The sequence below is a fragment of the Adiantum capillus-veneris genome, chromosome 29 (assembly GCF_014529385.1).
Source record: "Adiantum capillus-veneris isolate H3 chromosome 29, ASM1452938v2, whole genome shotgun sequence".
In the NCBI taxonomy this organism is placed as follows: domain Eukaryota; kingdom Viridiplantae; phylum Streptophyta; class Polypodiopsida; order Polypodiales; family Pteridaceae; genus Adiantum; species Adiantum capillus-veneris.
In genome coordinates, this window is record NC_140959.1 from 36619988 (window position 1) to 36645404 (window position 25417).

General features: G+C 44.5%; 1 protein-coding gene across 1 annotated transcript in view; it reads right to left on the reverse strand.

The window, feature by feature from the left end:
- Nucleotides 1-23709, reverse strand: part of LOC147419046 (uncharacterized) — a 59519-nt gene extending 35810 nt beyond the window's left edge. Inside the window, exon 1 of the mRNA XM_086505699.1 lies at nucleotides 23185-23709. Within this exon, the coding sequence (XP_086361825.1) occupies nucleotides 23185-23590 (406 nt within the window). The 5' untranslated portion in view covers nucleotides 23591-23709. The remainder of the gene's footprint in view (nucleotides 1-23184) is intronic.
- Nucleotides 23710-25417: the final 1708 nt, after the last annotated feature.

Consider the following 25417-nt stretch of genomic DNA (forward strand, 5'->3'; position numbering starts at 1 on the left):
CTCTCCAGAACAAACTTGTCATGCGTGGATCACGGTCGCTAACAATCGACTGTGGCATGCCATGATACTTGAACATATTGCTCATAAACAAGCGTGCCATGTGATCTGGTTTTATCTTCTTCCTGAAAGAAATAAAATGAGCATGTTTGCTGAATCTGCAAATAATGGTCCAAATACCATTGTTTCCTGTCTACGTTCTCGGAAGATCAAAGATAAAATTCATAGCAATACTTTCCCATGGTTTATCTGGAATGGGTAGTGGTTGCAATAACCCTGGTGCCTCTTGCCTGTCAAACTTGACCTTCTGGCAAATTAGGCATTCTCGCACAAAGGCATCCACATCTCTTCTCAATGTACGCCAATAGAAGAATGTCTCAACCGCTTTAACTGTAGCATCGATACCACGATGCCTTGCATACGGTGAGACATGACTCTCTTCCATAACTTTGCGTCGCAATGGCTTTGTGACACACAATCTACCATGCATCATCATGAACCCATCTTTGAGAAGATAGTGTTCATGACGTTGTCCATCCATTAGCTGCTCAAAGACCCTTGCAAAATCTTCATCATTTTCATATTGTTCCCTCATATCATCAAGTGCATGATGATAAGGAATTGACACAGCTGAAATTTGTGGCTTCCTTGACAAGGCATCAGCCACAACGTTCTTCTTGCCTTCCATATGCACAATCTGAAAGTGGAACATGGACAAAATATTTGCCCATCGCATATGCTTCTCAGATAACTTTGCTTGTGTCAAGATTCAAGAAGTATCGCAAGGTCTGATGGTCCGTTTGGACAACAAAGTCTGCACCTAGCAAGTAGTGTTTCCAATTTAAGAGCGCATGAATCACATCCAGTAACTCTTTCTCATAGACCTGCATGGTCATCTCTGGCCCTTGCAAAATTCTGCTCTCATAGGCTACTACCCTACCATCTTGCATTAGCACTGCACCAATGCTACTACCACAGGCATCACACTCGACCACAAATGACTTCCTAAGATCTGGCAACACAATGACTGGATCTGAAGTCATCTTTTTCTTTAAGAGATTAAAAGCTGAAATCTCTTTTTGTGTCCATCTAAAGGTGACTGCCTTCTTTTGAAGAGCATGTAAAGGTGAAGCAATCTCAACGAAATTTCGGATAAACCTTCTGTAATAGGAGCATAGTCCCAAGAAACTTCGGACATCATGCACCGTCTTTAAATCTGGCCATGACTTGATCGCTTCAACTTTTGCAGGATCCATTCTGACACCATCCTTTGAGACAATGTGTCCCAAAAAGTGAATCTCTTACAGAAAAAATTCACTTTTCTTTGCATTGATGAGCAACCTATGAGTGCGTAGCTCTTTGAACACAATGGCGAAGTGATGCCTATGCTCCTCTTCATTCTTTGAGTAGACTATCATGTCATCAAAGAATGTACCAACAAACTGCTGGTGTGGATGGAAAATTATGTCCATCATCCTATTGAACGTAGCAGGAGCATTTGTGAGACCAAAGGGCATCACTAAAAATTCATAAAGGCCAAACGTTGTTCTAAAAGCAGTCTTGTGCACATCCTCTGATCTAATGCGGATCTGATGGTACCCACTCTTTAGATCTATCCTGCTAAACATAGCTGCTCCTTCTAATTTGTCCAAAATATCATCAATTCTAGGTATAGGGAACCTATTCTTGATGGTATTCTTGTTCAGTGCACAGTAGTCTTTGCACATACGCCATGAGCCATCTTTTTTCTGCACCAACAACACTGGAGAACAGAATGGAGATGAACTGGGCTGAATCAGCCCCTTTTCTAACAGCTCCTGTACTTGGCCCATTATCTCTTTTTGCTGAGCCGCACTAACCCTGTACGGAGGCTTATTTGGAGGGCTACTGCCTGGCACCAAATCTATCGCATGGTCCTCGGGTCTCTTTGGCGGTAATTGAGACGGTAATGAATCGAAAAAGTAGTCACTATACTGTTGTAAAAACATTGACCTTTCTTTATCTAACACAGATAAATTTGATTCATCACAATCTGACACTTCACGTGTAAAAACCAAGTACGCAGAAAGATGCTTTTTCATTACAGAAGTAATAGCAGAAGCTGATACAGTGGGAATAGACTCCCCTTTAAGCTTTACATCCAGAATGTGAGTCTTTCCCTTGCTCTGTACAGTGATCTTTTTGTTGTAGGCATCCATGACTCCCTGTACACGAAACAACCAAGGAATACCTAGCAACACATCACATCCGTCCAGTGGCATGATGTAAAATTCTTCAGCATCTACATAGGACTGGATATGTAGGCGCAACTTTCCAATGATGGGTGTCACAGCCTCTGTATGGCCAGGACATGCCAAACCTGCCTCTGCTGTATACCCCATCTCTTCAGGTCTGATTCCCAACTTCGAAGCCAATTCTGGGGAAATAAAGTTGGCTTTGGCCCCTGGGTCAAAGAAGATAAGCACTGTTTGATCCCTGACCTTTCCCCATGCTCTGCAAAGCTCACTTGCATCTGAATTTGGCTTGTCGCCCACCATATCTGGCACTAGACCAGCCATGGGCTTCTTTCCTTTCTTGTCTTCCTTGTCATCAGAATCAACTGGACTTTTCTTTGTAGGACAATTGTAAGCAATGTGGCCAGGCTACTCACATATAAAGCATTTGTTCTCTATCCTCAGGACCTTCTTTTGCTCTTCTGACTTGCGAGGAAAACGTCTTTTCCATTTCTTTGTTGGTCCCTTTTCTGATTCAGCCGTAGCTTTATCTTTCCCTGCGTTGGCTGACTCCTGAGTCCCTTTAGGAGCCTCATTGGGAACGTGCTTCTTGGCTGAATTTTTCTTGCCTGATCCTGGCTTGACGCCAGTGTTAAATTCACAATCTTCTCCCTTGAGCAAACCATTGCCAGTGTTTGCTACCTCGATTAGCTGCGTCAAAGTAGTGACTTTGGTCTTCGTGCAGTATTTTCTCAATCCTTTGGGTAGGCCACAACAGTATTTTTCAATCTGTTCTGTCAATGGCACAAACCTATAGGAAGTTACTGGAAGTAGAGCTTTCCAAAACTTCCGATTGTAATCATCCAGATTCTTGCAAGTGGCAGCATTAAGCTGGTGCCATTCTGTCATGACATCTACTTCAAAGTCATCAGATAACCACGCTGCTGCAAAAATCTGCTTGAAGTAAATCCATGTGGACGGAGTTTGCCCTTGAAGCAATAAAGTTGTCCACCATTGTCCCGCATTCCCTGTCAAGAAAGTGGCTGCCTTGCGGACCTTTGAAGCCTCTGTAAAGTTTCCCCCTGCATAGGCATTGTCAAACTGCTGGAGGAATGAGAGAGCCTTCTTCCTGTCATCAAACCCTGTAAAGGTCGTGAAAGTCACACCTTTGCCACCTTCTTTGTATGGAGTTGGCCTCTCTAGCGGCGTTAAATTGTCATATGGAAGTGACTGAAACATGGGAACACTATTAGGGTTCATTTGTGTTCCCTGACCGCAATTAAGTTGACCTGGAAATGCCATATTTGGCTGCTAATTTGTAATTCCAGCCATACCAAAATTTGCCTGTGGCATCCCAAATTGGCCTTGAGTGCTTTGAAACCCTGGTAGCATGCCCGTGACACCATACATGGGGTTAGGCATCGTCGTTTGAGCACCCCCGAACACTGTTCTTGGCGATAAAACTGATTTCCAGGTGCATGACCAGCCATGCTCTGGAATACCGATCCACCTCCAAAAAAGCCAGGGTGTACTGAAGGTGGTGGGAAGACTTGTTGCATAGCCTGTAGGTTGCTTCCCTGCCCATTAGAACCAGTTATAGGCTGCTGAAAGGTGGCTGGCTGAACTGGTACAGTTTGAAAGACTGGCATCTCAGCCACCTGTTCTTGCACCTTAGGCACAGGTTGTGGAGACTGCATATTCTCCGTCAAGCGTACAGGTGTTTCCATTGACTGTGCAGTATGAATCACCTGTGCTCAAGCCTTAACAGGCTTTTGAATATGATCCAGTGACCCAACTTGCTAAGACGGAACAGGAGGTTACAGAAAGGCTAAAAATCTCGGGTTCTGCATTACTTGTGTGAACATAGCCACAGCAGTAGCCAACTGGGTCCTGAATATATCATCATCCGTCTGTGGTGGTCTTGAAGACTCACCCACTTCATGTGTCCGTTGACCCTGTGAAGAGGAAACCTCTTCAGTCACATCATCTGGTCTGTCAGCCATAATTGCAATTCCCTGTGTCTGGTCTATGATCCCCTGTGTCTTCAAGCCCAAAATGACCAAGGCTCACTTCTATGGGAAAAAGTGATTTAATCCCGTCGATGGAACCATGAAACCGGCCTGTTCAATCCAAAAAGGACGGTAGACTCTACTTCAAACCTTGATTTAGCTTTCACCCATTGTTAGTCGTCTATTCTACCTGTACTTTCAAGACACAACAAAGGGGAAAGGGATACACGCTGCTAGATTGCACCTGTATGAGTAGACCGACACTAGATTGGCCCCTAACTTAGGCGCCCCTTTCGGTATTTCTTTATTGTTTAAAAGAGGGAATAAACGCTGTGGTTCCATACAAGCTGCCCCGCACAAACTTGGCTGAATTTCAACTGTTCCGGCCCGATTTCGGCAGCATAACTATACTAGGACCCTTCACAGTCAGTATTCCCACGCATTGACTAACTTTCCCGACGCATACGGGCACTTTGCAAAACCTGGAGAGAATCTGCAGCACGCTGAATTCTCTGTTTTCAGCCCCGAAAATGCGCCACATCACCTGTACAGCGGTCCCCTCGCGTCCCCGAACCTCCTGGGGGTATTAGGGAACGTTTAGGGCCAAAACCCTAAACCTGCAAAAATACACAGCAGGCTGTAATTTACTGTTTCGGGCTCCGTTTCGCGTTCCAATCGCATCCGTAGCAAGTCCTCGAGCTCCCGCACCTGTAGGGCTACTTGCCCTTTGAATCGGACGAGATTTCGGGCGTGAAACCTCTCCGAATTCACCTGTACCTGCGGGGGATTAGCCGCTAGCTAATCCAGTACCTGTGCAAGAGGCTCTTGCCTCGGCAATCGCGCATGAACCCACACAACTGTACATTGGTCAAATGAAAAGCCCACTAGAGGGGCATAAGTTATAACATACTGCCATAGAGGAGAGAGAGGGCAGTGCGTAGCGTGCAGGGCATCACTCCTGGCACCGCACTGTACATAGGAGGAAAAGCAAGCACTCCATAGCTCTTAACCTGTGACAAAATCTGAAAATGAGCCTCTCCCAGCTTAAAATTCAGCGCATGAGGAAAGTGCACCAAAATGTGCCACTTGGCGCATTTACAAGCATTTTCCCGTTTCGGGGTTGCCGCCTAAAAATCTCCCAACCGGTCGCCCAGTTGACTTCACGACAGAGTAAGAAAATGTTCTCCTTGTCATTCCGGAGGTAATGACGCAAACACATTTTCAAGTCCCAAAATAGCAGTTCCCTAAATTTTAGGAGATACTGCCATTGTATCTTTCTAGGTCATCCGACCCCCTTTGTACACTGCAGCCACACCCAAAACTGAAATGTAGCCTCTGTAGCAAAGGATTCCACTTTGGCTAGTCAATGACCCCACTTTGGCTAACCATAGTCCTTGTCCAACCTTAGTGCTCTTTTGCCCTCAGGCCTGGACTCCCTCTGAACAGTTCCACACTAGCTATGCAATGCAGGGCAGTTAGATTTCCCGAGAGGTGTTTCCAAAAAGTGAAAGTAAATAAATAGTAAGAAAGAAATCAACAAAAAGGATAGATAGTAGTCACACGCTGGTGACAATGATGGTTTAGTTGATGCTTTTTCTAGCGAAGCTAACCTCGTTGCAGATCCGATTAAACACGACGAACCGATCTTGGCTCTCGAGCCTAGGTCCAAAGAACCCCCACAGGAAGTACTATGTGTTCAAATGATTAGTCAGCACGCATTGTACGAGTGTTTCATTCGTGATCGTTTCTTGTATTTTAGTCAGCATCTTTATGTGATCCCTTTTCCTAGGCATGACATATTGTACGTTGAGCACGATTCACTCATGAATGAGCACGGATGTATGCGGATTTCTCATGAAAAGCTGAAAAGTATGCATTCAAGGAAGTCACATTCCATGTCTCTTCCTTGGCACGACACACTTGTAGAAAGAGCACAAGAAAGTATGAGCATCAAGCATCGGCATTTTCATTCTGTTTTGCCACAGTTGATTGATTTAGATCAAAAAGTCAAGATTCAACCCCATTGTTTGCGTATGTTTGATGAACAGGTTGACACTCCGTCTATATGTTCATCTACATTGCATGCACAGTTTGTTCGATAGACTAGATTTTTTCCAATCACTTTACATGGAATGGGTATGTTCATGTTTTTGTGTTGAAAGTGGTTTCAGGAATTTTCAGCCTCAAAGATTCTTGAAGAAGATAGACGCATGACTCTAGACGAAGTGGAAGCATTGAAGGAGCCACAGAAGACTCTATGTCGCTTTCGGCGCGGCCCAAAGAAGCAAGTGTTGCAGACCTTTATGAAGTTCAAGTATCGCACGACCCACACGTCAGAGTGGGCCGGCGAAGAGTCCTTTCCAGGATTCTGGATGTTATTGGCGATCTCCCTCGATGCCATACAGTTCGGTACCAGTACCTCACTTTGAAAAGGAGGGGATGTCACGTGACACATCCAACCCTATGTGTCCATGGACAAGCTACAGCATGACCAGGGTTCAGTTCCGTCAAGTCAGTCTAGAATAGGAAGTGATTTGGTATTTTTTGTGAGTCTGTTCGCAGACCGTGCATGACCAGTCACTTAGATTAGATGCATATCCTCCACTTGCACACAGCATGATCATCAGCATTCCCATCACAATCCATCAGAATCCATCAAGGGAATTTTCCAGTGCATTAAACCTATTTTTCCTATTTTTCACTTATTTATTAAGTGACTTTTGTTGGGAACTAGGTAGGGCAATTCTGCTAAGATAATATAAAAGCAAACCAGAGTTAGCACTTTCTTGCAGAGGAGGCAATAGGAGCAGTGCTCAGCAAGCCGATTCTCAAGCAAGACAAGAACCCCCATAGCCTGGCGTTTTCCCCCACCTCAGCCCTTCAGCGTTTTCAGCCTTGGAAACCTCAGCCCTTCAGCGCTTGTGAACCCCAGCAAGATCAGCGATTTCACCTCAGAAGGCCAGCGTTTTTCAGCCCTGTAACTTGCGTTTTCAGCCAGCCATACCAGCGTTTTTACATCGGCTTGGCAGCGTTTTCAGCAAGGGTTGGCAGCAGTAAAAAGGAGAGCAACCTCAGCGTTTTAGGGACTGAATTTCAGCATTAGCATACCCAGCGGAACAGCGTTTGCACCTGCATGATTTGCATTTTTATGACCAGCAGAAATCAGCGACAAACCGCATCAGACCAGCGTTTTTTGTCAACAGCATTAGCGTTTTTGCAACAGCAGTGAGTCATCGTTCGAAGCATTCAGTTTTCAGCCATAGTTCCGTCCTCGTCGTCCACACCGTCGACATCGACATAGCAAGCATTTAGATTTGCATCAGCCATTGTACCAGATTGTGCAATCAATAGTAGACCACTCTCGCCATCGACAGTGGGGCCCTTGGAGGAGGGGTTTACAACTCCCTGGTGTCGTATTCTCTTCTCTCTCTATCTCTCAGTCTCATGCACCTTCACGCACAGTGCCCATGCACATTGTTTGTGTCCATTGCATTCTCTCATTAAAGAACGAAAGGCTCTCCCTTCCGTAAGTAAAAGGAACCTTGAGCACAGTTCGGAGCACTCATCTTGAGCAAAGTTCAACATTCATTCCGCTGCACCTTACAACAAATCAGCCCCAACTTGGTGCAACAGGGACCGACTCATAGCATTCAGTTTTCAGCCTTAGCTTCGTCATCGTCGTCCGCACTGTCGACTTCGACATAGCAACACTTAGACTCGCAGCATCACCACCTTGTATCAGATTTGTGCAATCAATAGCATAGACCTTTCTCGCCATCGAGAGAGGGGCCCTTGGAGGAGGGTTTGACAACTTCCAGGTGTCATATTCTTCTCTCTCTATCTCTCAGTCTCAGCACCTTCATTCACAGTGTTTATCCACTCTATTTGTGATCACTTGCACTCTCTCATTAAAGGAACGGAAGGCTCTCCCTTCCGTAAGTAAAAGGAACCTTGAGCACACTTCGGAGCACTCATCTTGAGCAAAGTTCACCTTTCCCTTCCACTGCACCTTACAGAGGGCGTACGGGCAGCAGGACAAGCGGGTTTCAGGAGAGGTTTCTCTACTCTTGATCATATTCTAACACTCAGAGCCATTATTGAGGAGGGGAGATCACGTGGGAGACGGCTCTATTGTTGCTTTGCGGACTTCCGCAAAGCCTTCGATTTAGTGCTCAGAGCCAGATTGATGCGCAGACTGCAAGAGATGGGGGTTCCAAAAGAGTTGATTTTGGGAATCATGACTCTTTACAAGTCAGTAGTGGGGCATGTATGCACTCCAAAGGGGATTTCTGATTTGGTTCACTCCACTATTGGGGTGAAACAGGGCTGCACGTTATCTCCTACACTATTTGGCATGTATGTGGATGAGGTTGCTGAATACATTGAGAGGAATGGTGATAGAGGAGCACAGTTGGCAGGGACATGGATCCCACTATTGTTATATGTTGATGATATTGTGCTGATTTCCGACTCCCCGGAGGGGATGCAGCGTCATTTAGATGCTTTGTACACATTTGTGCCCACGATAGTGGATTGTTTGTTAACCTGGGGAAAACCAAGGTTATGGTTTTTAACACCACACCACAGTGGGTTAGGAGGTCAGCACCTACTTTTACATATGGCCAAGAGACGGTGGAGTACACATATGCATACACCTATCTTGGGTTAGTCTTCAATGGACAGCATTTTCATTGAGGAGAGCAGCAAAGACTAGATTAACAAGAGCTTATGCAGCCTTGGGAGGTTTGGAGAAGATGTGTTTCAGGAACTTCGAAGTTCGAACAAAGCTGTGGCTTTTTGACACTCTAGTGGCTTCAGCTATGCTCTATGGGGTTCAGATTTGGGGGCCCTCAATGGACCACCAGGGCAGATCTCCTAGCACTGATGGCTGGAGATGTATGGAGAGGCCTCTACTCTCTATGATCTCTCGGATGATTCGAGCTAAGGCCTCAGTGCCACATGAGATCATTCGGGCGGAGCTAGCTTCCCCTCCTCTCGTAGTTGAGGCCCTTACTAAATCAATCTCCTTCGTGCATAATTTATGGGACCTTCCCAGAGACAGATATGCTCGGCTAGCACTTGAGTCATCCCGACAGCTAGCGCTAAAACATGTTGGTATGGGCAGATGACATCATGGTTTCAGTCACATGGCTTCAGCATGGATAGACTGCCTCCATTCCAGTACTCCTTGGATGCAACCTCCCTCTATCTCACACGCACAGAGACCACTGGACTTATACGTCAGAAGCACATGGGGAGAGCCGGTACAAGAGTTGGACACCAAGATGGCTTTCTATAGAGAGCATCTCATCCAACTAACAGAGGATGGATATGTGATCAGACCATAAGATATGATGTGCTATTGGTCAAATGCGCACATCGTCGCATCAGCTAGAGATTGAGATTGGCACATTTAGAAGAGTACCAGCAGAAGCCAGGACATGCCAGTTGTGTCATATAGAGCCACAAACAGAGTTACATCACATTTGTCATTGTGCGGTATACTATGAGATACGAGAGCGCTTTCACTGACTGTTCAGGAGGTCTTTGGACTGTTGGCTAGAGTCATGACAGATCAGGATTAGAGATGCCTCGGGTTGTTTTTGCTAGAGTTGCGCAAACACAAGGAAAGTCTCTTAAGGAGACCCCGTAGTGGGAGACATTCACACTGCACAGAGGGAGATCACTGACTTCTTTAGAGCAGGGACTCAGCAACCAGATGAGCATGCTTCACAGTAGACTTCAAAGCCCACTTCTACCAGAGGTATATTAGTGGACAAAGCCATTGAGCTCGAGAGAGCTAGACGCCCACGTCTACGGGGGTGACCACGACATCGACGGAGGCTCCACCAAAGAATCAGGACTATACTAGCACGACATGGGAGACGCCCAGTACGACTATTTACAGAGGCGGACATTGACGAAGCTCTTCAGTGACCGATGCAATGCTTTCTCGGACAACGCCCGATGCCGGGCATCCTCAAGCATGGATGATGACGATGATGATTTTCAGGCTGACGGTTTTAGTCTTTTAGTTTTTAGTCTTATTTAACTTCATTTTATTTTTGTACATAAACATTGGATTAGATCCACAAGGATTGTATCAGTTTGGTCTCATAGGTCATTTTGGCCTTTTGAAGACGTTTAATATAACATTTCATTTCATTTCTCTCTCTCTCTCTCTCTCTCTCTCTCTCTCTCTCTCTCTCTTTTTTTCTTTTTTTTTTTGGAAAAATCAGGGCTGTATATTACTGAGTACAATATAATCCCCAGCGGATGCCAAAATAGCCTATCACGTGGGGTGTACAAGCTGAATGTAAGGGTGAGAGCCACTATAGTGACAACTCTCTCTCTCTCTCTCTCTCTCTCTCTCTCTCTCTCTCTCTCTCTCTCTAAGAAAATAGTAGCTAAGCCGAGAATCCTGTTGTCACGTGCGCATTGCACTTGGGCCACGTGGACAAGCTACGGCTACTCGTTAGCGTCAATCTTGAATAGCTTAGGACCTAGCCTGGCACTTTGTGAACCTCTAGATGGACATGCATGATCAGGCAGGTCAATAGTTGCATACCCTCATTTGCACAAAACAGTATAAAGTCAATTACTCAAGGAGGCATATAAACAATCTCTTAAGTTACTTATTACATTAAAAAAGGCCTCTTTTATGTGGAGTTGTGGAGTTTTATGTATTGCTCGACCCACTCTCATTTTCCTATATAAGTAAGCCTGGGGGCACTCCCTTGGGCATCAAGAGATCAGCACTCAATAAGGAGCTGATTTCTGTTACTCTAAAAACTCCCTCAAAACGCCCATATGGTGCCGATTCTGAGGGCAAGTACAAAACTGTTTACATAGCAAGCCCAAAGGCAACATCTGATAACCTGGATACAACTAGCCACATGGGTAAAACTGAGCAAAACCTGGAAAAACTGAAAAGCCAGGGGGGGAAACCTCTCTGAAAGACAGTAAAACGTGCCCAGGCAAAGCTTAAAGGAAAGAGGATGACAGCAACTTCTAAAAGATAGGCACTCCCACCAAAAACTCACTTGGCAACTGCATTCTAAGAATGAATACTACCAAGAGGACACCAACGGTGACATGGAGAAAGGAACAACTACAATGGCAATGCTGGCCAATTGGTATCATCTGAAAGCAAAGTTGTAGGAAAAGCAGAAGGGAGGGAACAGTCGATGACGAAAATGATAGAGAAGCGACAACTGGCATCACCAAGAGAGCTACCAAAGGAAAGCATAAGGGACTAGAAGAGCACTACGACTAGAGCAAACAAGGAGCTACCAGCCAGTGTAGAGAACAGTCCGCTTGCTGAAGGTGGCACCTTCAGGAAGTGGACTGTTTTCTACACTAGCACCTTCAAGACCCAGCTTCCACTTGCTGAAGGTGCCAACCCAAGGATCCCAACATCCCATCCCAATAACAACTTAGAAAGAAGAAAATAAAAGCAAAATCCAAATACAAAAACAACAAACAAGAAAACAAAACACAAAACACAAAACACAGCCTAAACTGAAAACAAAAGAAGAAATTTGTACTCAATACACAAACTCCATGCACCCCCAGTCTCACACACACACACACACACACACACACCCAAGAGGAAGTTTGAAAAAAACAAAAGAAAACAGGCACGCAGAACACAAAGAAGCGAGGAAAAGCATGCAAAAATATCGGAAAAATAAACCAAAACAAACATCTAGCCAAAAACCCACAATGTAAAGGACGCCCCGCCACTTCGAGAGCTTTGACACCACGAAAGCCACCAGACCTTGCTGCGTATAGGCTCCTATCCTGGCAGGGTCACTGCAGCCCCGACGGTTCTTGGAATGGGAAGGCCTTCGAAAGGCAATGAATAGCCCAATGTGATCCCAATATTTATTTTGTCTTTAGGTATTTATTTTACTTCTTTGACAAGATTTTGGGAGGGCAATTCTCTAAGGGGGGGTAATTAAGGCCCCCAAGCTGGTATATAAGAAACACCCAATCCACATTGTAATCACCTTTGGCAAGGGATCAGATGGAAACACAGAGATAATTGCAATCTATACGCTCGGCGATACTTTAGCACTTCAAAATACTTAAAACAATTGTGAAAGGAAGAGAGAGTAGGAGACACGACTCAGCAGAGTTCCGAGCCAAGACGTATTGGCCCCAAAGACTAGCGCCCCTTTCGGTATTTCTTTATTATTATTGCTCGCCAAGTCCGACTCCCAAGGGTCCGACTGTCTCCAAGACTCTGTGTCCAGATGCTCCCGAGGAGTGGCCTCTAGGGCACTTATAAATACAAGGGATGCTAAAAGCAAAGTCCCAAAAGCTTCATGTCCAAAAGCACTTAAACCTAAAAGCATCTGTATCCAAAAAGCTTGCGCAAAATCTACCCCTGGCTGCCAGAGTAAAAAGCGAAAGTCCGTATAGCATCGCCACATCATTAGTCAGCGCAATCTGTGGGGCTGTCCGTACGATCTTCCATGTGAGTATGTCAACACAATTTGCGGAATTGCCGCACAGCCTGCCACGTGTCATGCCTCTACGCCATTGAACTATGTGTGTGTCTTTTTATTGACTCAAGCCCCTCAGCAAGTGTCAGTAAGTTGGTAGGCTTAGGATTATTATTTCCTAACCCTTTGCGCCACTCGACAAGACTCCATAGCTTGGGTTTTCTGTTTCTTCTTCTTCTGCTAGTTTTAGGCCTCTCGAGTCTCGACTGGTTCCTCTAAACGCAGAGATGTCCCTAGTTCCACATAAATGACTTCCTCAGTCAAGTTAGTCCAAGATCTGAAGGTCACATAGATGTCCCTCGTTCCACGTAGATGACTTCACATGCAAAATACTACATAGAGAGAATTGTTCATGAGTCATGACACACTGGATTTCCGGCTTTGACCAAGAGATTAGCATGGATCACCTTTCTAGAGAGTGAGTCTGAGGCGCGCCGAACAAACGCATTGGACCAATTCGTCTATGATCTCAACACAAAAACCCTAACCTAAAACCCGTTACATACCACCTTCTAAAAATCAAAGCAAAATCAAAGCAATCGTCCTCAATTGCTAGATACAAAAATGTCCACACTTCTAACATTCACGCAACTTAAATCTCACAATTGATCATTGAGTCATGCATTCTCGTGTCATGATGTAGCGAGAGGGCACCACGTGCCAACGGAAAAGAACATACTGAACAGACTTTAGACGCTTCAAAACTGAAGATACATTGCACACGAGACACGAGAGGCGGAGTTCCACCCCGAGAGAGCACTGGCCCCAAACTATGGTGCCCCTTTTGGTGTTTCTTTATATTGCTTCAACTCTGTACAACGCTAGCAACACTGCTCTGCATCTCCACACGGAAGTATGCCAGAGAGTGAGCCCCTGGTTCGTTTATAAAGGCCCTCCGCCATCAAAAACAGTTACATGAAAAGCTTTATAGTCTAAAAGCATCTGATCTCCAAAAGCTAGCGATGATCAGGATTTGTATATGAGACCCTCAACAAAAATGTGATTGATCAGAGACTAATGTCTTTGTAGAAATGTTGGATTGGCGGAGTCTGGTGCATGAGTACATAGAGTCTCAATTGCCCTCAAAAAGAGCATCTCTGAGACAGCAACACAAGGTAAATTGTAGCACCAAGGCTAGGACCCCGTGTTACACAACATCTTATCGTGATGTATTTAATTTTTTATTTTGAAAATTTTGTAATATTCAAGAAAGGAAGACTTTGTTTGGTCCCATAATACCAAGCGATGATGGATCTGTTTGACACATCTCTAACCATTTGTTTGTTTCTTTTTGTGTGATCATAAAGTTCAAACTCTCAATAGTTTCAACCAAGCATAATTTCCTTGCCATGTACCTAGAAGTTCCCGGTATACGCTATTGGCACCAACCTATATTCAGATAGCAAGACCATAGCCTTTGAGAGTTGGGAACTCATGACGCCCTTACCTTTGTGGTGCATATGCATCAAGGTGTGGATTGACCTCCAATCTTTCATCTATATCTCTAACCTTTGGGGTTCCATGGAAAGATGGGTCGAACATGCACAAGTTCGCATCCAGAGTACTACAACATCCCCACGTCATCAATATCCAAACCTTCTTATATAGTGTTACCTGTTCTTTCAGCCCCTTGAAACCTTGGTACATCTCATTGCAATAAGTTAAGAAGAGTCTTTTCTCTAATCGTCTAGTGCTAACATGTAAGATGACTTAAATTAGCACCATCCAAGGTCTCATCAGCTTAAGGTTTGAGGGCCCAGATGGCCACATCAGTTTGCAAAATCTTCTGTTAAGCGCACACCTAAGGAGACAGGCCTACATAGATGATATCTCGAGAAATTATCCCCCATTTCTCACGTTTTGAATCGGAATCAAAATGACAAGCATATTTGTGTCAAACGACTCATTGGCTAATGAAATGTCCTTATGCATTGTGTTCTTCAGATTGATTGTTAGTAATTTTTCATGTTGTACTCTGCTAGTTTGCATGCATACACCACAAGTTGGCACTAAGGGGCAATGGTGGTATATTGTCAACGTGTAAATGTTAGGTGCAGCGGAATGAATGTTTGAACTTTGCTCAAGGAATGAGTGCTCTGAAGTGTGCTCAAGGTTCCTTTTGTTCTTATGAAAGGGAGAGCCTTCCGTTCTTAATGAGAGAGTGCAATGATCACAAACAAAGTGAATGGACACTGTGCGTGCAAGTGTATGAGACTGAGAGATAGAGAGAGAAGAGAAATACGACAACAGAAACTTGTAAAACCCTCCTCTGAAGGCCCCACTCTCTATGGCGAGAGCGGTCTACTTATGATTGCACAAATCTCTACAATGATTGGACTAACCGACGATCTCGACGACAATGAGGACGACGACAAGATGGGCTGAATCTGGAAATGCTAAGGGGCTGAAATCTGCAAATCTTTATCTGCTGAATTCTGACTCTATGTCGGTGACGATGTCGATTGGCGACGATGCGACGACGACGCGCTGAAAACGCAGATGCCGAAATCTGCCGTTTTCCAGGATGAAACTGTAAACCTTGTGGAAACTGACCGTGCGGCAAGGAACTGCTGCAAAAAGGTGAGATCTGCGGGATTCGGGACTTGCTCTACGGTGTCTAGGGGCTGAAAACTGAAAACGCTGAGGTTTCTTGATGTTCCGTCACGGAGAATCTGCAAAACGCTGGGTTATGATGCAAATGCAAAAACACATTTTCATCCCCATTGGTTGCAACAGTTCCCCCATTTTCAGCCCAAGAAAACGCAGCCAAAACAGACATTTTCAGCCACTGAAAGAGTCCCGAAAATCAGCAGATAGAAGACCTCAGATTTCAGCCACGAAGTCGTCGTCGTCATCACCGTCATCGTCATCGGCATAGTCCCATTGCATCAGTCCATTGCATATGCATTGTACACCTTTGTGCAATCAAAGTAGACCACTCTCGCCGACGAGAGAGGGGCCTTCGGAGGTGGGTTTTACAACCTCTCGGGTCTCGTATCTCTTCTCTCTCCTTCTCTCAGTCTCATTCACTTGCACGCACAATATCCACTCCCTTTGTTCGTGATCATAGCACTCTCCATAAGATGGAAAGCTCTCTCTTTCCCTAAGAACTAAAAGGAACCTTGAGCAATAAAGATCACTAATCTTGAGAAAATACAACATTCATTCCACTGCACCTTACATTGGTATCAGAGCTTTGGAAGTGTTCTGCATTACTCAAGGAAAGAACCACAAGAATTTTTTTGCTTGTTGCGATCGCACGAACCCAAGTTTACTTGGACATGGCGATTCTTAATCGTGTTTTGTTGAAGAGTGACAGGAATCCCAAGAAAGAAGGACTTGTCCAGCCTCCCCTTGTGTCTCTTTTCACTCATTGAGAGCGGACCAAGTGCTAGCACAAGGAATTGTAGGAGGATACATCATGTCAGAAGAACAAAGCACTTATTCTAAGGAAGGTCGTTGTTTTCATTGTCAGATTAAGGGTCACATAAAAAGAACATGTCCTAAGCTTGAATCGATGAATCTAAAGAACCCACAGCACCCACTACATCTGTCAATGCAATGAATGATAACACGATTGTGCCCAAAGTTTCTCAGAACCCTCCCATTGATAATTCTCTTATTAAATGTTATGGTCGTACGTCGGGGCACCGTCACATTGTTTGAACCAGGTAGTATGCATGATGTGATCAGTTCCTCTCTTGTTGAGAGAGCCCGCCTCGAAGTTAGTCTAAGATCTCCTATCGAGGTCTCTGGCTTTCGTCCCGGTATGGACGCTCTCATCACGGAGGAGTGCCTTGATGTGTTGTTTGCAATTCAACAGACTGCCTTCACTAGAAGATTTGTTATTTCTCCTCTATCAGGATGTGATATGATTTTAGGCATTAACTGGTTTCGTGAAACTGATGCTTTCATAAATTTTTTGGCTAACACTATAACTCTCAATGCCGACAGTGATTCTCCTACTGTCTTTCAAGGTGTGGATACTTCTCCTTCTCCATCTCTCATTGCTAATATGCAGGACAAGGTTGAAAGGATTCAGGAGAAGGAGACTCTCTCAGTCTCTTTTTCTCCACAGCATGACACACAGGATTTGCATGATTATGATTTGCATGATGATTTGGATGACAAAGCCAAGCATGATGACTTGCACGAAGATGATGTGATTGATGATGTGTTAGTTGATGCTTTTCCTAGCGAAGCTAACCTCGTTGTAGATTTGATCGATCAGGAAGATCCGATCTTGGCTTTCGAGTCAAGGTCCAAAGAACCCCCACAAGACGATTCGATCATTCAAGAAGCAGCGATCTTGGCTCTCGAGCCTTGGTCAAAAGCACCCTCACAGGAAGTATTATGTGTTCGCATGATTGATACGCACGGATTGTTCGAGTGTTTCATTGGTGAAGGTTTCCTGTATTTTAGTCAACATCGTTATGTGATCCCTTTTCCTAGGCATGACATATTGTATGTTGAGTACGTTTCTGTCATGGATGAGCACGCATTTATGCGGATTGTTCATGAAAAGCTGAAAAGTTTGTATGTAAAGAAGTCGCATTCCATGTTTCTTCCTTGGCATGACACGGTTTCCGAAAGAGCACATGAAAGTATGAGCACCAAGCATGGGCATTTCCATTATGATTTGCCACAGTTGATTGATTTCGATCAAACAGAAAAGATTCGAGCACATTGTTTGCATGTGTTTGATGAACAGGTTGTCACCCCGTCTCTATGTTCATCTACATTGCATACACACTCTTTAGCAAAGACAAGATTTTTTTCCTTCACTTCACATGGAATGGGTATATTTATCGTTTTGTGTTGGAGATGGTTTCAGGAATTTTCAGCCATGGAGATTCTTGAAGACGAAAGAAGCAGGATTCTAGACGAAGTTGAAGCATCGAAAGATGCCACAGAAGACTTTGAGTCGCTTTCGGCGCGGCCCAAAGAAGCAAGCATTGCAGACCTTTATGAAGTTCAAGTACCGCTCGACCCACACAGCACAGTGGGCCGGCGAAGAGTCCCTTCCAAGATTCCGGATGCTGTTGGCGATCTCCCTCGACGCCATACAGTTCGGTACCAATACCTCACTTTGAAAAGGAGGGGATGTCACGTGACACATCCCAACCCTATGTGTCCGTGGACAAGCTACACCACGGCAAGGTTCAGTCAGTTCCGTCAAGTCTAGATTAGCAGTGATCTGGCACTTTTGTGAGTCTATTCGTAGACGGTGCATGCCCAGTCACTGAGTGTAGATGCATATCCTCCAGTTGCACACAGCATGATCATCGGAATTCCCATCAGAATCCATTAGCATCAGTTAGGGGAATTTTCCAGTGCATTTAGCCTGTTTTCCTATTTTTTGTTATTTTCACTTGTTAATTTTAAGTGACTTTCCAACAAAAGTAGGTAGGGCAATTTTGCTAAGTTAATATATAAGCAAACCCAAGTTAGCACTTTCTGGCAGAAGAGGTAGCAGGAGCTTCCCGCTCAACAGGCAACTTCTCATCAGTACCTCGGCACCTTGGCGTTTTTGGACTCCCAACCTCGCCATACCCCCAGATCTCCCTAGCGTTTTTCTTCTCTAGCAGCAGAGCCATCACCTTGGCGTTACCCCACGTCAGCCTATCGCCCTCAAGCATATCTGCTCAACGTTTTGACATCAGCAACATCTCAGCTTTGCTAGCCTTTTTGGTCTCCACAGCCCAGCGTTTTGGCAAGGGAAAAGGCAGCCCCAGCGTTAGTGAATTTCAGCCCAAACCGCATCAGATCCACAACGTTTCCAGCCCTAGGATACAGTAGCAGATTCATCCCCATTGGTTGCAACAGTTCCCCCATTTTCAGCCCAAGAAAACGCAGCCAAAACAGTCATTTTCAGCCACCGAAATAGTCCCGAAAATCAGCAGATAGAAGACCTCAAATTTCAGCCACGAAGTCGTCGTCGTCATCACTGTCGTCGTCATCGGCATAGTCCCATTGCCTCAGTCCATTGCATACGCATTGTACACCTTTGTGCAATCAAAGTAGACCACTCTCGCCGACGAGAGTGGGGCCTTCGGAGGAGGGTTTTACAACCTCTCCGGTGTCGTATCTCTTCTCTCTCCTTCTCTCAGTCTCATTCACTTGCACGCACAATATCCACTCACTTTGTTCGTGATCATAGCACTCTCCATAAGACGGAAAGCTCTCTTTCCCTAAGAACTAAAAGGAACCTTGAGCAATAAAGATCACTAATCTTGAGAAAACACAACATTCATTCCGCTGCACCTTACATGCGGTACTTGAACTACATGAAGGTCTGCAAAGTCTTCTTCTTTGGGCCGCACCGAAAGCAACACAGAGTCTTCTATGGCTCCTTCAATGCTTCAACTTCGTCTAGAGTCATGCTTCTTTCTTCTTCAAGAATCTCCATGGCTGAAAATTCCTGAAACCATTTCCAACACAAAACCATGAACATACCTATTCCATGAAAAGTGAGTGGAAAAAATCTTGCCGTCCTAATAGACTGTGCATGCTATGCAGATGAACAAAGAGACGGAGGCCAAACCGTTCACCACACATACGCAAACAATGAGATCGAATCTTTCTCTTCTGATCTAAAGCAATCAACTGGGGCAATTCACAACGGAAATGCCCATGCTTGGTGCTCGTACTTTCATGTGCTCTTTCTACAAGTGTGTCACGCCAAGGAAGAGACATGGAATGTGACGTCCTTGAATGCATACTTTTCAGCTTTTCATGAACAATCCGCATACATTCGTGCGCATTCATGAGTGAAACGTGCTCAACGTACAATATGTCATGCCTAGGAAAAGGGATCACATAGAGACGCTGACTAAAATACAGGAACCGATCACGAATGAAACACTCGTACAATGCGTGCGTATGAATCATGCGAACACATAATACTTCATGTGAGGGTTCTTTGAACCTAGGCTCGAGAGCCAAGATCGATTCTTCCTGTTGGATCAAATCTTGGGACCTAGGCTCGAGAGCCAAGATCGGTTCTTCGTGATTGATCGAATCTGCAATGAGGTTAGTTTCGCCTAGAAAAAGCATCAACTAACACATCATCCTTGTAAACAATCACGTCATCTTCATGCAAATCATCATACTTGTGAGAAATCACATCTTGATCATGCAAATCATCATGCTCATCATTATCATCCAAATCATCATGCTTATCATTGTCATTCAAATCATCATGCAAATCCTGTGTGTCATACTTGGGAGAAGAAGAGACTGAGAGAGTCTCCGTCTCCTGAATCTCTTGCATCTGTGCCTTCACTTAAGAAAAGAGTCACAAGAACTCTTTCATTGTTAGTCGCTCTTTTCTTTTCTTGCTTGGTTCTCGCGATCAAATTCGGCTTGACTTTCTTTTTCTTCCAAGTCGTACTTACGCTCTATGGCTGCCATTTCTTCTTCATAGACTTTTCTGTCTGCTTTTCTTGCTTCGCGGTCTAACTTCATGCCATCACCATCTTGTCGAAAGCCTCCATAGGAGTTAGTGCAATCCTTGACGTAGATGGGGAAGGGGGAGGGTCGGAAAAACCTCTTGGTGGGGAAAATTCTTCTTCGCCTCTCTAATGCTCATCACCTCTAAGCAAAGTATCCATTCCGCTTCGAGTGATGACCATTCTGAAGTCGTGGGTTCTTGTGGGTTCTTGTGGTCTTGGGTTCTTAAGAACACGAGGAACTTGGGTTCTTGGGGGTCTTGGTTCTTGGGTTCTTGCGGGTCTTGAGGTTCTTGAGGTTCTTCTTTCGCTTGCAATCTGTGTTAGAGAAGAATCTTCTCTTCACCTGAGATATGCTCTTTTCCGCGCGCACACCCCTTGGCGGCCTTGCGCTCACACCAAGGTTGCTTTTTCCAACCTCACGTCGGGTGCACGGTCCGCTCTCAATGAGTGAAAAGAGGCACAAGGGGAGGCTGGACAAGCCCTTCTTTCCTGGGATTCCTGTCACTCTTCAAAAACACGATTAGGAATCAACACACCCAAGTGAACTTGCGTTCGTGCAACCACAACAAACAAAAAAAATTAAGTGGTTCTTGTGGTTCTTTCCTTGAGTGATACAGAACATTGTCAAAGCTCTGATACCAATGTTAGGTGCAGTGGAATGAATGTTTGAACTTTGCTCAAGATGAGTGCTCCGAACTGTGCTCAAGGTTCCTTTTGTTCTTATGAAAGGAAGAGCCTTCCGTTCTTAATGAGAGAGTGTAATGATCACAAACAAAGTGAATGGACACTGTGCGTGCAAGTGTATGAGACTGAGAGATAGAGAGAGAAGAGAAATACGACACCAGAGACGACGTAAAAACCTCCTCCGAAGGCCCCACTCTCTATGGCGAGAGCAGTCTACTTATGATTGCGCAAATCTCTACAATGCTTGGACTTGCCAACGATGTCAACGACGATGAGGACGACGACGAGACGGGCTAAATCTGGAAATGCTAAGGGGCTGAAATTGCAAATCTTTATCTGCTGATTTCTGACTCTATGTTGGTGCCGATGTCGATGGCGACGATGCGACGATGATGCACTGAAAACGCAGATGCTGAAATCTGCGTTTTCCGGGCTGAAACTGTAAACCTTGTGGAAATTGACCGTGCGGCAAGGAACTGCTACGGGAAGGTGAGGTCTGCGAGGTTCGGGACTTGCTCTGCGGTGTCTAAGGGCTGAAAACTGAAAACGCTGTGGTTTCTTGATGTTCCGTCGCAGAGAATCTGCAAAACGCTGGGTTATGATGCAGATGCAAAAACGCTAGGGCTGAAAATTTGCTTTGCTGCAGTCGGTTGTCCTGCAAATGCAAAACGCTAGGCTGATCTGATGTTTTGCTGTCATCGGAATCTGCAAGTGCAAAAACGTTGTAGCCGGTTGTCCTGCAAATGCAAAACGCTAGGCTAATCTGATGTTCTGTTGTCGCCGGAATCTGCAAGTGCAAAAACGCTAGTTGATCTGGTCCAAAAACGCTAGCTGGTTGCTGTGGAGCAAAAACGCTAGGGCTTGGGGTTCTGCTAAGAAGTTGTCTGTTGAGCAAGTGCTCCTGCTGCCTCTTCTACCAATTAGTGCTAGCCTAGGTTTGCTTATATACAAACTTACTCAAATTTGCCCTACCTACTTTCCAACAAAAGTCACTTAAAAATAATAAGTGGAAAATGTCAAAAATAGGAAAAATAGGCTAAATGCACTGGAAAATTCCCCTGAAGGATTCTGATGGATTCTGATGGGAATGCTTATGATCATGTTGTGTGCAACCGGAGGATATGCATCTTCACTAAGTGCCTAGGCATGCACGGTATGCGGACAGACTCACAAAAGTGTCAAAACACTTCTAATCTAGACTGACTGGATTGACTGAACCCTTGTCCTGATGTAGCTTGTCCACGGACACATAGGGTTGGATGTGTCACGTGACAGTAAAATGACCCAAATTGGCTAGACCAGAATTCTCTCCATCACATTAAGGTTTTGAGATCTAGGTGGCTGGTTTAGTATGGGAAATCGTTCAACTAAGCGTGCACATACAACGACGAAATTGGGATGGGTGAGCTTCCGGGAAGTTTTTTACAGTCTTGTATGTCTCTAATATTTGCAAGGCAATTTCTTGGATGATATTCATGGTGCTTACATTGATCTTTTATCTATCTTGCATTTATCGAGAATGCAAATAGTGGTGTTGCTGGACTCTGCGGAGATCTCAGCCAGGTACTAAGCCCAATACGACGTGCATGTATTGTGCAAAGGAATGTCATTTAGCAACACAAGATACCCTAAAAAGATGAAGAGATACCATTAACATCTCATGTGTAGTAAGTATGAATGGTGATTCTTTGCACTTTCTTCTCTTCCGCTCTTTATCTCACAGCTAACAAAGATTTTCACCTTGGATGTGTGAATTGTCTCATCTTTTGGCCCCTTTGTCCTTCGGTCACGCTTGTGTCTAAAGGAGCTCTAGGCTTGTGTGTTTGCTGAACAAAATAAAACTTCCACGCGTGTCAAAGTGTGGCATTTTTTAAAGGCGTCCTTTGCACCATGATTAAAGCTGGACACTAGAGGTCACCTTCTCTAATTTTCTAAGTTTGGCTCACTAATGCATATACCCTTAGTTGTTAACCACCTATCACTATCGGGCACACCAAGGAGTTGCACATGTTCAGCATTTTGATAATTTTGCCCATAACGTTTTTCACAGACTGTTGTGGAGCATTTTTTTGACCACGTCCTCTGGCGTTATGTTTTGCCCTAACTCCATTCGTCTGATCCTCACATTATTCCATTGCCTAACAAGTTTCTGCATCCTCTCAATAACAGCCGTAACCAACTCTGGGTGCTCCTGCACTGATGTTGTCTGGTAATTAATTTTATAATCTCTCTCTCTCTCTCTCTCTCTCTCTCTCTCTCTCTCTCTCTCTCTCTCTCTCTCTCTCTCTCTGTGTGTGTGTGTGTGTGTGTGGCATACCTCCTGAGGTAGCTAATGGAGACGCAGCATCAACATCAATAGTCACTTCATTGTTCCCTGTATGTGCATGAGAATCTCTGGCGGCAATATCATTAGAGAGACGGAAGGGCTGCTCTCTAGTGAGCGTATCTGCAGAGTGAGATAGCCCATTATAAAGGGAGACACTGGAGGGCAAAATCTTGAGAGGCCGACGTTCAGATGATAGATCGGTATCTTGAGAAACACTCCTTTTTTTCGCAACGAGGGATGTGGCCGCTGCCCTCCACATGCTTCGGTAGCGCTTGTACTTGGGAGTGGTACGCAGGGGTGGGGACGTAGAAGTATCATTGAACAGAAAATCGTTGATGAAGTTTACGAGGTCTACGTCCGGAGGAGCTCCTTGGTGCTTGGCAGGTGGACGTACCATTGCAGTGGTGTGTGTGTGTGTGTGTGTGCGCGCGCGCGCGCGCGTGCGTGAAGAAAGTCTCAAACTCTCGAGGGAGTGTGTGTGTGTACGCGCGCGCGAGAAGCTCGTAACTAGAACTCGGAGTGTGTAAAAGTCCTCATTTCCCTGTGCATACAAATTGTAGAGTAGACCAAACTGGCGGTCCCGATCACACCAGGAGCGGCACGATGTTGGCGCAATCAAACACTAAGACTATTAAGAAACGAACAAAAGGAAATATTTCAGCAACTTTTGGACCACCAAACATTTTTTGAGTTGCAAAAGTTAAATCTTAGCAATGTCAAAGAGACCGTTCTATCGTGTATGCACAACACTTTGATTCAAGTTAAGGTCTCGTACTCAGCAAATGAGCTTTTTGTGAAGAGAACCTCTTTGAAAATGATATTGAACAATAGTACAGGTGTGACCTTAGTAAACCAATCTAAAATTGTTAGTGTCTGGGATATCCATCGAAGAAATAGGATGAGGATGAAGAGTTGCCATTGCGTGCATGTGAGAGACAATTGCCTCGAGGAACCGTTATCACCAATGAAACACACATTTGGTGTATGGCTTTTGGACATCAAAGACCATAGTTTCACCTAACAAGAAGGACATATGCAAAAAAAGAATTGGAAGGATAGTGTCATCAAACATCATGTGCATCTACTCGATGACTCTCAGGTACCGACAACTCTTAGCAATTGTAGTTTGTTTGGTAATCCTTAAGGCTAATTTGGTCAAGACAATACCAAATTTGGTAGTCTTCTATACGACATTGGGTGTGTACAGTGCCTTACAAAGGTTATATATGGTACCAATGCATTCCTATGTAGTTCCAAACCTATTATGCATAGAAGCAAAGCCCCAATGGAGTACCAAATTTGGTGTTCAATTGTATACTAGTAATTCCAAAGCCTATCTATAGAGTACCAAAACCTCTGTATAGTACCTTTTTCCTTCCCTAGAGGCGCCATGGCCAATCTATAAGGTACCAAAGCCTCACTCTATTTTATCAAAGCCTAATGTTGAAGTACCAAAGTCTTTGTGTAGGACCAAACCTACTCCCTTTATAGTACCAAAGCATTCTTGTTTATCACCAAAGCATTTGCAAAGTACCCATATGGGTACTCTTCTGCAGGGAGTTCTACTATGAGCCAAAAGCAGACAGATAGTACCAAATCTGAATTTCTGTTATATGGCCCTAGTCCTCCATAGCACCAAAGGTCTTTGTATAGTATCCAAGCCGTTGTAAACCACCAAATTTGGTACTCTCTTGCATGCCAATGGTTGTATATAGTTCCAAAAGCCTAAAGACATCACTAAAATTATCCAATTTGGTACTCTCTTGCATGCCAATGGTTGTGCATTGTACCAAAAGCCTAAAATTGGTACCAAATATGGAAATAGTTTGTTATAGTACCAAAGGTTGCATGAATAGTACATAAGCATCTTTGAACTACCCAATTTGGTACTCTCCTACATGCCTATGGTTGTACATAGTACCAAAATCTAAAGAGTACCAAAAACTATCCAATTTGGTACTCTCTTGCCTGCCAATGGTTGTACATAGTACCAAAGTCCTAAAGACAGTACCAAATATGGAAATAATTTGTTATAATACCAAAGGTTGTATGAATAGTACCCAAGCATCTTTGAACTACCCAATTTGGTACTCTCTTGCATGCCAATGGTTGTACATCCAACCAAAAGCCTAAAGACAATACTAAATATGGAAGAACCTACTTTGTTGTGTATTGTTCTATATTGTACCAAAGAAGGTAGAAATGAATCATTTTGTTACCCAGT